Raw genomic sequence first — 13137 nt, forward strand, 5'->3', positions numbered from 1 at the left:
TTTTAGTAGGTGGGAGAAAACCCACATAGACATGGGGATTACATGGAAACTCCCCAAATCGAGTAGAAATGAACCAAGAACTTTTGTGCTGTGAAGCAGAGGCGTTACCCACTGCACCACTGTGTTGGACAGTATATCTAATCATTTAGTAGTTATTAGGTTCTATTACAAATATCAATCAGTAAATATCTGTCGTCTTTTTGTCATGCATAGAAAAAGATAAGGCAGGAGAGGGCTGGCTGTGGTTACATTTGTTAAAACGAACAAAAATGTTGGTGTTGAATGAATTGTCTGTTCCCTGAAAGAAAAAAATGTTCTCCTTTCACTGCTCATCTGTATGTAAATGCTGTCAACCTTTCCATCAAATTCTATTCTCTGTATCCTTAAACAATAAAAACATGTTTTAGCCTTACACGGTACATTAGGTCAGGCCACACCTGCTCCACCACCTTCACACTGAAGCCACAAGGCTGTGTGCTGAGCCTGTTACCCTTCTCTCTCTTCACCCACAACTGCAGACCTGTGCAGGGATCCATCCTTGTCCATCATTAAGTTTGCTGACAAGACCACATTGATTGGTCTCATTAGCAACAATGATAAGACAGCCTAGAGAGAACCTGGCCAGAAGCGGCATAGAAAATAACCAGCTCCCCAACACCAGCAAGACCAAGGAGCTCATTGGAGCTCAAGGAGCTCACAGAGAGGAGATACACACACATCCACATCAACAGGAGGGCTGTTGAGTACCTTTCCTGGACCACATAAACCTCCTGCTTGGTAAAAAAAAGCTCACCAGCACCTTTTCCTCCTGAAGACTCTGAAGAATAACTACCTGTCTGGTGAATTTTTATCATTGTGTGATTGAGCACAATCTATCAAACTGACAAGGAGCAGAAATATGAGGAATAGCTTCTCCCCTAAAACTGTGTGCTGAACGCTCGCCGACCCTTATAGACCATTTGACACCCACTACCTCCTAATTCCTCCATGGATCAAATATTGTGCTTCACTACCACTATACTGTCCTGCACACGCATGCTACCACACAATACGACACTAGTTTAGTAACCCAAGGTAGCAACTGTCCATATTTATTTATGTACTGAATTTCCATTTCTAATTCAATTGTATGGCATAGCACAACTTATTGATACATTCCTACGTGTGGATTATGTCCATAGTTCCCGTCTATAGTGTACTACATCTAATGTACATTTCCACCTGTATATGTTCATAGTAAACCTATCTGTAAATCACTTGTAAATTGATTTACAAAATATACCATGAACATACTGTTAATTTATTGATCATATATGCACCTGCTACTTTTTTGCATTTTAATGCCCTGTACTTGTACATGTGTAGTCAGGATGAAATTGGATCCAATTGAATCTAATCTTACACAAAACACTGATGCATGAAAAGTCTCCAGATTAATGAAGTGAAACTTGGTAAAAATTAAAATGATCAACCCCCTGCTAGTGGCAATGATGACCACATTATTTGTTTGTGTTTGCATGTGTGTTATAAATTTTCTTTTTCTTTTTCTTTTTTTTAAATAGAAAACATGGTATATCAGCATAGATAGCAGGAGACGGCTTATCCTGCACTTGTGGTCACAGGGATGCTAGAGCCAATCCCAGCTGTCATTGGGTGAGAGGCATGATGCACCCTGGACTAAATCACCAGTTGATCACAGGGCCATTTCTTGAGACAAATAACCATTCACTCATCTGGGCAATTTTTCCAGTTAACCTTCGGCATGTTTTTGGAATGTGGGATGCTTTTTAGTCACTTGCTGATAAATTTTTAGGATTTTGGTACAATTCAGATTTGAGGGCCTGTGGAGTTGCAAAAAAGGCATACATTAGGTCAATTAAAGACTGATTTGCCTAGGTTGCATTTTAATTCTTCACTGACTTTCTGCAGGGCTCCAACAAATCTCAACAAAGGATCGGAGAATGAGTCAATTTTGGTTTGAATGAAACTGACTTACTTTACACCTTTTCTATGTTTTGCCTGTAAATTCAGATTACAATAAATATAATGTGATAATTTAAATGAGTGCTGGTATTTCCATTAGGACCAGTCAAATAATACATTTCCCAAATCTATTCATAAACCCTCTAATGATGCCTGCTTAGTCACCTGCCACGTTGGGAGGAAAAAAAATGAGCCATCCTCTTTTTGTTCAGGGGGAATTAGCTAGTAGGGAGAAGAAAAACAAAACAGACGCTTTCAAATATCTTAATCTTAACATCTGTATATAAACTTATTGATGAATCATTTACAGGAGTAACCTGATAAAAAATAATAATTGCTGATGATTCCTTTTATCACAACCATAACAGTTATTTTAATATAACATTATAACATTTTTTTATTTTTGCAAATCATGTGTATGACAGATTAGCTTTAAATAATAATGGTTTTACAGAGAATCCCTATACAAATTACGAAAGAAAAATGTTCACTGCTGATGCTTTACCAAAATTCTGCATGGGGTATGAGTTGGGGTCCAGGGCTTGGGCTCTGGGTGCAGCCTCCTCCACCAGTGAGCCTGATTAGGCCGAGTGCCGGCAAAAATGCCGCTGATCAGGCTTTGACAAGCGGAGGATAAGAGGAGCCTCCTTCCAGCCCTTCTGTATCAGATTGTTGGTTGTTCCTGGCTCGTTCATTACCTCCCCTATTCTATGTCTTGTACTTCCTCACCCGCTCATAGTTCCTGATGGTCAACGCCTCTCCTTGCCAGCTCCTAGTTCCTGAGATCCCCCACCCCCATGACATTCCCTAGGAGACAACCTGGCCGCACCAAAGCTCTCCATTCACCTTCCTCGTCAAATAACCCCCTTAAGACACCCTGCCCGACCTCCCGGGTGTCCTTGCATTTGGGTCAGGCACACAACATGACATTATGTCTGACTAGTCTGGAAAACAGCGGTTGAATTTACTTGATCTTCTGTTTTTTAAAAAAAGTTGATTATAATACAATTGACATTAAATTCTTACTTTCAAATATTCTTTATTTGAAATCAATCCCATATCAACCAAGACACCAATTTTTTTGATATTTTATTGCAAATTAACTAAATCCCTAAAAATCCCCACATTTATTTAAGAATGACCAGGAATAACCCCTAAAATAGAAGAATCATATTAAAAATCAGAAAGACATTCCTCCAAAAACTAGAAAGACTTTAACCTAAAATGTAATCAAGAATCTTTTCTCTTGTATCTATTAACAAAGGTTTACTTTATGAAATGTATAGAAAAAAAATCCAATCCCTCTGCATTAACTAGTAATTATGATATTAATACTAAGGACAAGGTGTTACTGTCCCTTGTGCCAAGATCCTTGATGAAACACATCTAGAAGCCCAATTCAGGCTGTAGAGAAGCTATCAACAATAAGCAAGCTACCAGCAGGCTAACATCCTTCCAACCAGACACCACTTACCTACATTAGCCAACAGCTGCCTGAAGCATATCATTGAGGTTTTCAAGTGTTCACCTTACTTCATTTGTGTTTCGTCAAGTTAGGCCCACGGCACCTCAAGAAGGCTTGACAGTGAAATCCAGCGTCCAGGAAACACCCCCTCCAGGCTACATAGCTGATCAACAAGCAAAAAATCTTTCCTTAGTGACCTCTCTAGCCACCACACTTCCTCCTTAGTCATAACCATTCACTTGCTCGTTCTGCCGCCTGAGACATGTGACTGACCGCAAGTTTCAGGCTCCGACTGTGAATGACCAACTCAGTCAGTACATCAACGACAGACTTTACCACAAACCCACGACAGCCAACCTTTACAAGCCGTATCTGAACCCTCCAACCTTGCTGCTCTGTCTCTGCTGCTATCTCAGAATACCTAGCTTTTTTAGCTTGCTTCTCTACCTTTGACAGGGGAACCTCAAACACTGTCAAAGGCCACATCAACTGAGGCTACAGCTCAAACTGCAAGCACCACAACTTCAGCTTCCCTGGGAGCCCTGACCTAGCTATACTTAAAATGGCTTGAATCATTTTCTGCCTCAACTGCTCATAATTGTCCCTTATCATCAAGTCTTACATTAAACCATCTACCCAGACTCTTCACGAGTTTCTGTAACAACTGTAGGCACCAACTAAAATTTATCACAGACCTGTTATCCACTACCTTCCATTCAGTAACTGAAATACTCCTAGACTTACTTGGCTTGGCTTTCAGTCAAGCCCACTGTGGATCACTATCTAACTTCAAAAACCTGCGTGTACATGGTATAGTTGACGTCACCATCGTTATGTCATCCATGTAGGCCCTAATTGGAGGGAGGCACAGCCCTCCCTGAAGCCTTTCTCTACTTACCACACATTCTGAAGCCCTACTAATTACGTCCATTGCCATAATCAAAACAAATAGAGAAATTCTGCACCCTGCCATAATACCTATTTCCAGCTGCTGCCATCCTGTAGTATACTCAACTGTGGTAAAGCAAAGCTGAATATCAGCAAAATACACTTTCACTAAACTCTATACTGCCTGGCACTCAAAAAAATCAAAAGTCTTCCTGACTGCCTATGTGGCACTTACCCGAAAGCATTAGCCAGGTCTAAAAACACTACATGTAAATCCCTCTCCTCATGCCTAACTGATTGGATTTGGTGCTAAATCATGCTGGTGTGCTCTTAGCATCCAGAGAAGCCCAGAATTTCAGCTTTTTGCACTCATGTATCAATTGGCCTGTTCTTTCCTGGGTAACCAGACAGCCTCTGTGCCACCACACTAAAGAAAATCTTCCCTTAAACATTAAGTAAGATGATTGGTCTAAACAAACTACCATCATCACATATCCGGTGCACTCTTATATAGTTGCTAGGGCACTCCATTAGTTCTTGGGGTTGAAGAGGCCCTCGTTCGCTTCACTTCTTCCTGTAGCCCCTTCCACCTTGGTGGGCTATCATCCTACAAATTATCTATCTCCCCAAAAGCTGCAATATCAGAGGGGAGTGCCATCTCTCTAACTCTTTCCCTACCTTTGTGTACCTCCTGCAAATACTCCTCAAGTATCTACTTCTCTACCATAAAAATATCACTCTTCTCCTTACTAAGCGACAACTTAACACAACTAAATGGGTCCCTGAAAATGCCATTTTAGCTCGTTCTTTCCTTTTCCTATTTTTCCTAATATTCTCTGGTCTTCCAATTGCTCCTTCAAATCTACTTGCAGACAATCAATTCCATCCTTCTCAACCTCTGTCGCTTTCCTCTACTGCCTCTTAAGCTGCCTTCTCTCTTGAACAAGTCTATTGATCTCTTGTTGATGCCTAGATCTAACTACACCACCCTGTGGCTTCTTCCTTTTCTAAGCAACACCAAACCTTTCCCTACCATAGTCATAAATGAGGTCTCCTATTTTCTCCAATTTGCACTCAGCTGTCCCTCTAAGCCTTTGTAACATCCTAGCCAAATCACTATTAATATCTTTCCACGTCCTACTTTCTGCTGCACCTGGCCACTTAACTCTAAGTTTCTGAGCACAAATCCCTCCCTCTTTGGCTTGCTGGTCTCTCTGTCTGCCTCGGTGCTAGGACCTGCCGCAACATCAGGGGTGCTGATGTCCTGTGTGGGTTACTTCCTCTCGCTGGACTTCACCCGAATTACTTGAGAAACTTCTTGAGAAATATTAATCAATGGTCACTCGGTCCCTGGGTCCCTGTGATCCCTCTACAAGCACCAATCCCTCCCTTGATGGATTCTAAGGCCCTTTAAAGTTGTTACTTTTTGCCAGCCACACAAACTAACCTGCTACCTCTTCCCATCTACACCTGAACCAGTGGCTCCCACTGACATGTTTTCCCTCCCCATGGTCAAATCCATTCCTGAGTCAATAGCCATTTCAATCATAGGTGAGTCATCTTCCGCCCCTGCGGGGGTATTTTTCCATTATTCAACTTCGTAGCTCAGTAGGGTGTAACCAATGGTCTATCGGCCCTGGCTACTGCTGCACTGAAGTGCTAACCCATTGCATTCCCGGCGGGCTCTATTCTCTCTGGTCAGCTCTCTTTCCATGCTGTCGCTAGGTCTTTCCCTAGTTGTCAGCTGCGCTATTCACAACAGTCACTAGCCTAAGCTAGCTGTAGCATTCATAAATACACAGGGCAAGGTGTTACTACCCTTGTGCCAAGATCCTAGGAGAAACAGATCGATAGGCCCAATATAGGCTGTAGCGAAGCTAACTATAACAAACAACAAGGACGCTACCAGCAGGCTATCATCCTACCAGACACCACTTATCTACATGAGCTAACCACTAATTATCCCACTAACAAAGTTATAAGGACTCGATTTACAGTTCACATACATTTTTTACAGATGTACTGGAATGGTCAGATCAGCTAATCTTATCAACATGCTCCCTATAGATGAATCCTGGATGGTTAATTTGTTGTACTGAGTTTACTTGTCATACTTTTGCACTCTTAATTTCATTAAAAGGATTTACGTCTGTGTTATCCTGTTTGAGCTTGCTTTTGCTTTATGATCTTTTCAATTTTTTAAACAGTTTAATTACTGTTATATGCTGTTTTCACTCTTATTGCTGTATAAACATTTTCAAAATATACATATGTCTGTTATCCTCATAATGATGGTTGATTTAACAGCATAGCGTAATTGCTGTCAAACTAATGGCCCAAATAATGTACTGATACTACCCCAGTTTTGACCCTGCGCTTGATGGTGAGCACATTTGAAACAAATTCACCAACCATATGAAGGTTATTTCTACCTTTAACTCGATGCTCTATTATTTCAAACGCCACAGTAAATCCAAGGATTTACAATTAAAAGCATGATTTCGTACACTGCCTCGTGAAACGTGCAACCCACAGAATGTAATCCTTGCAGCTTTTTCAATACTTTTCCTCCCACCCACAAATACAGCCCTCTTTTATTCACCACTACTCCACTCCCCCATTTATCCATCCAGCCATCCACCCACCCACCCACCCATCCATCTATCTCATTTGGTTGTGCTCTCAGTGGAACACTTAGGCATATTTTTTAAAGCATCAAAGCCCGCAGCTTCCAACACAGCCACATGACAGAGAGGAAGAGAGGGAAAGGTGTAAAGAGAGTTTGGGAGTCAGAGGAAAAGAGGATGATGAAGTAAAGGATTGTCAGCGGTTTAGGGAGGGAGTAATGTGAATAAAGGAAAGCAGGGAATAGAAGTAGATTATACAAGGATAGAGCGAGAAGTTGCAGAAATTATGAAAATAGGGTGTGAAGAGAAAAGGGCCCTAAGAAATCACGGGAAAACAGAGATTCAAGAACAAAAGAGAATCACATTTGTCTCTTCATCATTTTCTCTAAGCTATAAGAACTGAATGATACACTATGCATGAGTGTGATTCTTTGCGTAGGTGGAAGGATTTGGTTCCAGAGACCTCGCGCCCACATAGGTTTGATTGCAAGAGCACCTGAACTGCATTTAACAGTATCAACAGATACCATTGTCAGCAAATATTCATTAAATTGATTCTGATTGCTGATGAAAAGGTAAAAACAGTTAGATACAAAACCAGTGACAAACAATGGTCAAAATGTTGCTTTAACAAATCCTTTAATCAAACACAAGCTACAGATATTTTGAATAAGCATGTTTTTCTTTTGAAGATGCCAAACTGCTGCGGGACTAAAAGGTGCTGTGCTTTCAATACCGTGTGCCCATATATTCCTATCTCTCACCTCTTTTCTATGCCTCCTCTTTCCTGTCCATTATCTCTTCCACCCACCAGAATCCTCATCCACCAACACTCTGCTCGAGTGCATTCCTGTATATCTTTCTCATTAATTTTCAACCCACCACAGTCTTGTTTCATGCATTCTATTTTCTAGAATATGTTACTATCATACATTTCAATTTATGCAGTTCAAAAAACCATAATGGAAATAATTCTTAAATAATATCTATACGTTTATATGTATGTGTGTGAATTGTTATGAAACAACAGCAAAAATGTTACAGTTACAACATAACTTCATATGCAATATGTTTTTAGAATGTCACACCATTTAACTGGTGTACTGAATAATGCTGAGTACTTTTAACCATTTTGCAAGTAAATCCAGGTAAATTGCCAGATTAACAAAATCCATCGTCTTCTTGGTCTTCTTTGGTTACGCCATTGGACACAAAAATTAAAAGCAATTAAAAAAGTGGTATAACATCTATTGACAATGTTATTAGGCAACAGATAACATTCTCACAGTGCAACATCTATTACAGGCCTGGCCAACCTGTGGCTCCCGAGCCGCATCCGGCTCTTCAGTGCATGTCGAATTTTGTGTTTGCATGTTTTTTACTTGTGCAATCACGAGTCGCATCCGGGGTTCTCTGTGCACAGCAAAAAAAAACACACATATACAAAAATTGACATAAACGTGAGAGCCGCTTGTGGCTTGGGAGCCACAGGTTGGCCAGGCCTGATCTATTACAATGCACATCCAGTGAGGTAATACAGTCTAGGTAGATAGATAGACAACTTTTCATCATTATTCCTCCCCAAATGAAACTCGGAATTTCCATCCATATCCACAAGTTTGAAAAAAAGCACACAATAGATTAGCTACAAATAACAAAAAACACAAAAAAAATAAGTTCAACGATGACCAAAATGAATAAAACATAATAGAGTGAGCAAAGAAATGTGAAAACTTTATTTCACTCTACCTCATTGGAGCAATACAAATGGATGGGGGGAATCAAGCCACCATCTGGTCAGAGGGGTCCCCCTTTGTGGAGCTACATAGATGATGTCACAAGCTACCCCTGGACAGCTCCATGTATAGCTCGACTGCTAAAAATGATGGACAAATTGATGACTCGGGCAAGAATGAAGATCAAGTCACAAAGCCTGTCACTTAGAAGGGGGATCAAAAACGACTCCACCTTCTTTGTTGTCGTTGAAGAGAGAATCTCCCTCCTGGTGGACATACCCATCAAAAGACTGGGGAGGCACTACACCACCAAGCTGTCCAACAATAGGATGGGGAAAACCGTCATGATACATCTTACAGACAGCCAGGCAAGGATCGACCAAAGCCACCTCTCAGGAAATTACAAGGTCTGGCGCTACCAGTTCACTCTCTACAGCAGGGTAATGTGGCCGCTGAAGATGGACAGAAAAGCCAACGCATTCATCCAAAAGGGGTTGGGGCTGACATGGTGCCTCTCTGAAACAGACCTCTTTGGGAAGAACACACTCCAACTGCCAGTGCAATCCATCAGTAAGGGCTATATGCAAGAGAAGACCAGACTGGTCCTTGATCAGGCAGTAAGGAGTGCAAACACCAGGGTAACTATGGGCCGGAAGTGGAATGCCAAAACAGAAGTTTGGAAGTGGATTACCTAAACAGAAGTTTGGCAGGCATGCAAAACAGGCTGTTAGCAGGCTGCAACACCAAGAGGTCGTTGGCATTCCAGGTAAGCAGAGCAGCAATAGGATGGGGGGAGGCACCTCGCTTCTAGTGCAAAGCCAAGCGTAAAGAGGAAGGAGATGGTAGTGGTGGAGGTAGCGAGGATGGAGGAAGAGCGCATCGAGATCAAAGCTGAGTCACAGGGCTGGCAGGGAAGTTGGACAACCTGGGGAGGAGTTGCTTCTCCGAACATCAGTTGATCAGATTTGTGGAAGATGCCACAGGCAAGAATTAGCTTTCTCATTTGTGCAACATACGACAGACTTCCCTGCCTCTATAACCTCCACCAGTGGTTTGGGAGTGAGGAATGCTGCTTCCTCTGCAATGCCCGCAATGCAAGCCTCCAGCACATCCAGTCAGGCTGAAAGATCACGCTCTCTCAGGGGCACTACAGATGGTGCCACAACCAGGTTCTGAGGAAGATAGCTGAGGTGTTGAAGAGGTGCCGACACAACAACAAAAAGGAATCACCAGTAGAGAACAGCACCAGTTTTGTATCAGAAGGCAGAGAACATAAGCACACCAGGCAAAGAAAAGACCCCTTTCCCCTGACAAGGAGTGGGAAATGAGGGTTGACCTGGACAGGCAGCTTCAGTTCCCCACAGAGATTACCACCACATCTCTTCGCCCCGACATTGTTGTGTGGTCCAGCAATGCAAGGGGAGCTTACCTCATTGAACTTACAATCCCACATGAGAAAGGGATCGAGGCTGCCTTCGAGTAAAAAAAGGCCAAATATGCCAACTTGGTTGCAGCGTGTCAGGAAGCTGACTGGAAGAGTACCATCTACTCTGTTGTGGTGGGATGGCGAGGCTTTGTAGGGCTGTCAACGATGCAACTCTTGAGGGACACAGGAGTGACGAGAGCCAGGTTGAAGAAAGCGGTCAAAGAGCTGGCAGAGGAGGCAGAGAAAGGCAGCTTTTGGCTCAGGCTGAGGAGGATGGTCAGGTGCTGGGGAAAGAACAGCTAACCCCAAAAACAGCCACAGGGGTAACACCACTCAGCTGCAGGGAGTGACTGGGAGATCCTGTCCCTGTTGCTGCCCCGACACTAGGAGACGCTCCAGGCATAAAGGGGCGAAACATTCACGAATGGTGGTTCATGGCTGACGATCCTCTAGTGGGTGTCCCTGTGGCTGACCCATGGGCAGAGGCAGGGAAGTCTGCCTCACCTTCCCCCTGCACCGGGGGAAGGTGCGGCAAGCAGAAATGCCCAGCAGGAACTCCCACCTACCTGTACGTTTGGTGATGATTTTTAAGAAATACATAGTCCATAGTCCATATATAGTCAAAAACAAAGTCAACTTTATTGTCAATACTGCCATATGTTCACACATACAGAACATTGAAATAGCATTACTCTAAGACTCATGGTGCAAAAGTACAAAAAAATTGTCAAAGAAAACAAAAAACAATGACAAATTATGGTGACGTAGATATTGTAGGGTTCAAGAGACATGAGTGCTAGGGTGCAGTTGCAAAAAAAAAAAAAGTATGAACTTAAGTGACATGCTCCATGTCTGCAACATCTGTGACTTTTTTTACTCTCTGGAAAATATGTTGGCATTGAAAATTGAAAAGAAACCATACAACTGTCACTAGAGGCAATACCTCTAATGCACTCACATACACATAAAACATACACCTATGTGTGTATTATTTTTTGCAGCCTCTGAAGCTTAATTTACATTTAATTGAAAAATGTTTATTTTCTTCCCTCTAGAAAAGTCCTAAAGCAGCACTCTTATGTTCCAAGTGGTTATCTACAAGCAACAAATGTTTGTCCATAGAGAACAATTTTGACCCACCACATATTTAAATAATATAAAAAACAGCATTATCACTTTCTGCTCAAGTAAAACAATGCAGATATTGTATAAACTGGTTAAAAGCTGCATCAGAATTTTTGGATATCTTTGATCCTCCTACCTTGGCACTGGAATCCCTGCTTGCCAAAGCCCCTATGAAGACAACATACACAAAAAATTGGTTGGACTGTGTATAGGCACAAATATACAAGCACAGATGTATGAAATCACTGCGTGCTGTCATTGTTGTCCATAGTTTTGCACAGATGGATGAATAAACAAATAGACAAAAAGACAAACAGGTGGTTTTAGCTGGCCCCTATTATTATGTAGATAGATACTGTCTTCATTACTATTATTACTTACTATTTGTAGATTTTATTATCAAAATAGGTCAGGCTGGTACACAGGGTGCACAGTGTTCCTCTATTTAAGGGTAATTACAACCCCTGAGACGATTTCATCACACACTGAAAACGCAGCACAGATACATACACACACGCGCGCAAGCACACAGTCTTCTAGGTCAAATCATTTAGCCATTGACAAATTAAAAATTACATCACAGGACTTTGACAATGGCAGTTCTGTTAACAGTGGGGATAATAATAAACTAGACAAAAGAGGGCATCAAAGAGGACTTCATCTAACCTGTTCACAGGGTTGTATCAGTGTATATTAAATAGTAGTGACCTAGCTCCAAGGTTGATTTAAGTGAGGAAATGAGGAGGATGAAGGCACAAGTAGTGTCACTGTCTAACCTTTTAACCATAGTGAAAATACACGGCTTTTCCAATTATGGTATGCAATTGTTTTACACAGGTAAAACCAACATTTAGGATATTTCTTTCATTTCAAACTATTTTACAAATAAACAAAGCTGAAAATCATGTTTCTTTTTGAAACATTGTAAGTAGTACTACACATCTACAATCTATATTCCTGCTTTGGCATAAACATTTAATAAAATCACACACATTAATCTCACTCGTTGTTGGGAATGCTTCATTTAATCACGAAACGAACAGCAGTCCTGAATTTTGCATCAACATCGAAAAAGTCAAATTAGTATTACTTTGCTTTTTATAAGCAGGAAAAATAAATGTACTGGTATTAAGCCTCTCAATCACTCGCTCACCAGATGAAGTCGGTGCAGTGGCTGCAAAAGGTAGGCTGCTTGAAGAAGCGTGCGATGAATTTATGGTCCTTCACCTCGTGCACGTTCTTCTGGCGGAGAGCGCCCTGGCGAGCGAAGCCTCGCATGGGAGCATCTTCCCCGTCGCTGTTGGCTGCCACCGAGTCCGCCATTCTGACTATCTGGTATCCAACGATACTGAGATGGAACTAAACAGACCAACAGGCGGTTGGAGGTTATTATTACTATACTTTTGAGCGATGGAAAAGTCGTTGCTCGACTGGTGTTCTGATTTCAAAAAAGGAGTTTGCGACTACCTTCTGCTCAGTTATCACCGGGTTGTAAAAGTTTGGGTTTTCTTGTCCTTCAGTCGACTGGTCTTGCTGCTGCTGCTGCTTCTGCTGCCGCCGCCGCTGCCTCCGCCGCTACAGCTGCTGCTGTGTATGTGACACATCAAAAAGAAAAAAAAAATATGCACGTGTGTTCGGCGGGGGGCGCTCTTTCTTAATTTTAAGTAACATTTGGAGCGTGTGGGGAGGGGGGGGGAATTATGTCATCAAATATAGACATCAAATTATGTCTATACTATGTGATTGCATCGTCGAACACTCAAAAATACCCAAAGATTAAATACTTTTTAAATCACAATAGCTCAAACTGACTTCATTCAAAAACGTGTTTCAAAGAAAAAGTAAAAGAACAACTATTCACAAAGAAATATGGAAGATTAGCAAGTT

The 13137-nt window shown here is 41.7% G+C and overlaps 1 protein-coding gene across 3 annotated transcripts in view; it reads right to left on the reverse strand.

Moving 5' to 3' along the window:
- The window catches only part of LOC147229519 (protein kinase C beta type), a 107670-nt gene extending 94822 nt beyond the window's left edge, over positions 1 to 12848 (reverse strand). For all 3 annotated transcript variants that reach the window (XM_086155013.1, XM_086155011.1, XM_086155012.1), the window contains exons 1-3: positions 12718 to 12848; positions 12404 to 12609; positions 11387 to 11418 (exon numbers count right to left, since the gene is read on the reverse strand). In XM_086155013.1, the coding sequence (XP_086011139.1) occupies positions 11387 to 11418; positions 12404 to 12573 (202 nt within the window). In that variant the 5' untranslated portion in view covers positions 12574 to 12609; positions 12718 to 12848. The remainder of the gene's footprint in view (positions 1 to 11386; positions 11419 to 12403; positions 12610 to 12717) is intronic.
- Positions 12849 to 13137: the final 289 nt, after the last annotated feature.

This window comes from Fistularia commersonii, chromosome 11 (assembly GCF_037954325.1).
Source record: "Fistularia commersonii isolate RoL2024-O1a breed Wild chromosome 11, RoL_Fcom_v1.0, whole genome shotgun sequence".
Taxonomy (NCBI): domain Eukaryota; kingdom Metazoa; phylum Chordata; class Actinopteri; order Syngnathiformes; family Fistulariidae; genus Fistularia; species Fistularia commersonii.